This window comes from Cibotium barometz, chromosome 56 (genome assembly GCF_041138505.1).
Source record: "Cibotium barometz isolate CiBa-2024 chromosome 56, ASM4113850v1, whole genome shotgun sequence".
In the NCBI taxonomy this organism is placed as follows: domain Eukaryota; kingdom Viridiplantae; phylum Streptophyta; class Polypodiopsida; order Cyatheales; family Cibotiaceae; genus Cibotium; species Cibotium barometz.
This window is the reverse complement of record NC_141101.1, coordinates 2,203,458-2,207,212: the sequence shown is the minus strand read 5'-3', so window position 1 is coordinate 2,207,212 and position 3,755 is coordinate 2,203,458. Positions and strand designations below refer to the sequence as shown.

Below are 3,755 nucleotides of genomic sequence, written 5' to 3'. Positions count from 1 at the left end.
TGAGTACAATAGATCCCGCATGAGTGATCAGATTAACAACATAAGCTTTGTTTACATTCCCGATGGTTTGCCCCTCGAGCATGGCCGCACCACTGACGTGGTCGACCTGCTGGTTGCTCTCGATTCTGGCTATGCACGCTCCTTTGAGGAGTTGATGCAAGGCCTCCTGCTCCAAGACCCTCCCGTCACGTGCATCATCGCCAACACGTTTTTAAGCAATTTGCACAAGACTACGAAGAAGCTTGGGTTGCCGTTTGTGTCGTTTTGGACACAATCTACAGCGAGCTATGCCTCATTGTTGATGGTGGCCAAAGGGTACAGGCCCCCAAAAGGTATGGATAGGGTTAATTATTATGTCGTAGCTCAATTTTTAGATCTAATTGAGGTGTGATACTTATCTGATTAAGGTGTCACTTAGGTTCTCAGCCTTCCGACGTGATTACTTGCAGCCTGGTGTGCCGCCCTTGAAGTTCGAAGAGATGAATGGTTTTGTGCAGTGCTATGACCCTGAGGATTTCATGTTTAAGCTGTTTATACGCCCTTTTGAGAGCATAGGAGAGGCGGACTGCATACTGATGAACACCTTCGACGAGCTGGAGGAAGAGACCATGGCTGCTTTGAAGAAGGAGCATCGCGTGTTGGCAGTCCGCCCGTTGCCCGCTTTGTTTTTCAAGGAGACGGAGAGCAGTGTGGCGACTGCGGTGTGGGCGGCCGAGGATGAGAGCTGCTTGGGCTGGCTGGACAAGCAGGAGGCGGGGTCTGTGATCTATGTTTCTTTTGGTAGCCTCGCTATGATGACTGCAGAGCAGATTGCAGAGATCGCCCTTGGCTTGGAGGCCAGCCAACAGCCCTTCTTGTGGGTTGTCCGCTTGGGGCTGATGACAGGAGGTAAATCAGCAGAGCTGCCAGAAGGCTTTCCAGAGAGAACAAAAGCACGCGGCCTGATCATCCCATGGGCGCCCCAGCTCAAAGTCCTCCTCCATGAAGCCGTGGGTGGTTTCTTCATGCATTGTGGCTGGAACTCGACCTTGGAAGGCATCAGCGCAGGTGTGCCATTGCTTGGCTGGTCGTCCATGTTCGACCAGGCTATGAATTGCAGATGTGCAGTGGAGAGTTGGAAGGTGGGGCTGAGCCTGGAGAGAGGAGCTGAAGGGTTCGTTCACCAAAAGGAGGTTGAAAAGAAGGTGATCGAGCTGATGCAAGGTCAAAAGGGGAAAGCCCTCAAAGCTAGAGCCAGGGAGTGGAGGGAGGCTGCTGTAAGGGCCGCATCCCACAAGGAGGGCTCCTCTCTCAAGAACATACAAGTCTTCATTGACAATGTACTAGGAGGGCTACCCTAACCCAACCCTAACCTTCAATTTGAAGGCCATTAAAACTAGGTTGATCTTGAAAAAAAAATATGTTTATGTCTAAAGTTTAGAGAAATTTTCAAGCTTTCTGTGGTTGCAACCCTATGTTGTAAGAGGCTTTCTGAAGGGCTCTGAAGCCCTCTGAAGGGCTTCAAATCCCTCTGGTCCCAGCACTACAGTAGTGTCTTTCATCTCTGAAAGAGAGCCACATGCTTGCAGGGCAGTTATAAGTGTTTGCCGGTCAGAAGTCACACCTTCCTCTTGCATTTATCTGTACAATTTCAAAGCCCTCTGTCCATGACCCTGCTCAACATATGCTGCAAGCATTGCATTCCATGATACAGTGTCCCGCTGGGACAACCCAATAAACACCGTCTTTGCTTCCACAATGGTTCCATACTTCCCATATATACTCATAAGAGTGGTACCAACAAAGGTATCTGAAGTGAAGCCCTTCCTCAGAACCTCAGAATGTACGGCTTGAACAATTTCCAGAAGCATGAGTTTGGAGCATTGCCTCTCCATGACAATACAGTCCTCTACAAGACTGCCACATGCTTGAAGGGCAACCACAAATGTGTTCTGATTCGGGTTCATGCCTGCCTCTTGCATTTGTATATAGGAAAGAAGAGCTTTCTTTCCTTGACCGCGCTCAACATATGCTGAGAGCAGTGCATTCCACGGCACAATATTGCTCTGTGATAGCCCATTGAACACATGCTCTGCTTCCACAGTGGTCCCACACTTGCCATACATACTCACAAGGGTGGTACCAACAAAGACATTTGAACTGAAGCCATTCCTTTGGGCCTCAGCATGTAATGCCTGGCCAATTTCCAAGGCCATTACTATGGTTAATTCGCCCTCCACAGTGCTTTCTTCCTCTGCGAGTATACCACATGCTTGAAGGGCAGCCACAAATGTCTGTTGGTTTGCACTTACACCTTCCTCTTGCATTTGTCGATAAGCCTGTAAAGCCTTCTCTCCTTCACCCTGCTCAACATATGCTGACAGCATTGCGTTCCATGGGATGGCATCCATGTTGTGCTGTGACAGCTCACTGAATGCATTCTCTGCTTCCACAATCACCCCGCATTTGCCATACATGCTCACAAGGGCAGTACAGACAAAGACAATGGTAGTGAAGCCTTTCCTCCGGGCCTCATCATGCAACTTCTTACCCTCATCAAGGTCCGGTCTTGATGTATGGCAGGCCTAGATTTTAGAATTTATATTGTTCATTTCATTTATTTTCCAGACAGAGAATCAGATTCTATTGGGATGTAATCTTTTTGGTCTCATAGGTCATTTTGGCCTTCTAAAGACATTTAATACAACATTTCATTTCATTTCATTTATTTCTCTCTCTCTCTCTCTCTCTCTCTCATATTAGAAGAGCTTATCCAACCTGCTTGCTTCATTCAAAATGCAGTGCAAGATATCTTCCCCAGCTTCATAAGGTTGGAATGCCAAGTTGGATTTGGCAAGCATCAATGCGTGGTTCTGCAAAGGCACCTTGGAAAGGTCAAAACACCTCGAAAGATTGGCAGAAATAGCAATGCCAGTCCGTATTGCTAGTCCAGGGTTAGTTATGCAAGTCCCGCACATGAAGCAGTGCCAATCTGTATTGTGAGTCACCCTCTGGAATGATGACAGGTGTTATGGGCATTGATATGTAGTTGCATGTAGAATTGCATAGAGCGTGGGGGCAAGGGTTACCCATGCTGCCCCACACTTGGGCTACCTAGGACAGCCCATGGGCCATGACATTGGCCCACAAGAAGCTCTAAGCATTGTGGCCGTCCCTTAGAGGGCATAGGCCTTGATGGCCAGCCTCAGGCAAGGGCCCAGTCGGCCAGCCCCCCCCTAGTAGGCATGGACTGGCAGTCGGCCTGGGCGGCCAGTTGGGCAGCTGATGAGGCCCTCACAGCCAGTTAGCCAGGCCATGGAGGGCCAGCATATTGGAAAAGGCGCCTATTAAAGCGTCGAGAAAAACAGGTCGTGGAGGATAAATAAACAAGCTGACAGGGTTATATGAGCAAACCAACCAGCCCTTTTGTGCCTATAAAAGCATAGATTGGCAAAAGGCCTGACTCATCTCATATTTCACTTAGTGCTGAGATCCAAGGGCCAGGACAGCCAGAGGGAAAACTCCAGTCAAGGGAACTTGAAGGTCAGAACCAGATCATCTTCAGGCTATTCTGCATGTTTATAGCCAAGAAAGATCATCAAGAAGTCGGTCTTTTTCTCATCATTCAATAAAGAAAATACACCAATCCTTGGTGGGGGCCATTTAGGGGGTATTTGGGACCCCATCGGGTGTATCTTGTCTTTATTGTTCTTCTCTCTCTCTCTCTCTCTCTCTCTCTCTCTCTCTCGCACTCTTATCTCCGCTACATTGTGCAA

General features: G+C 48.5%; 1 protein-coding gene and 1 pseudogene across 1 annotated transcript; one reads left to right on the top strand and one right to left on the bottom strand.

The window, feature by feature from the left end:
* The first annotated feature begins 479 nt into the window (after positions 1-479).
* Positions 480-1,452, top strand: LOC147606788 (UDP-glycosyltransferase 85A1 pseudogene; annotated as a pseudogene).
* Positions 1,453-1,616: 164 nt separating this feature from the next.
* On the bottom strand, positions 1,617-2,456 carry LOC147606787 (pentatricopeptide repeat-containing protein At2g34400-like). Its single transcript, XM_086791132.1, has one exon. It carries the CDS (start codon positions 2,454-2,456, stop codon positions 1,617-1,619), a length of 840 nt encoding a protein of 279 aa, XP_086647258.1.
* Positions 2,457-3,755: the final 1,299 nt, after the last annotated feature.

What these genes read in the sequence shown, in the direction of transcription:
- LOC147606787 (XM_086791132.1), bottom strand. Translation starts at nt 2,456, where the DNA reads ATGTATGGCAAATGCGGGGTGATTGTGGAAGCAGAGAATGCATTCAGT.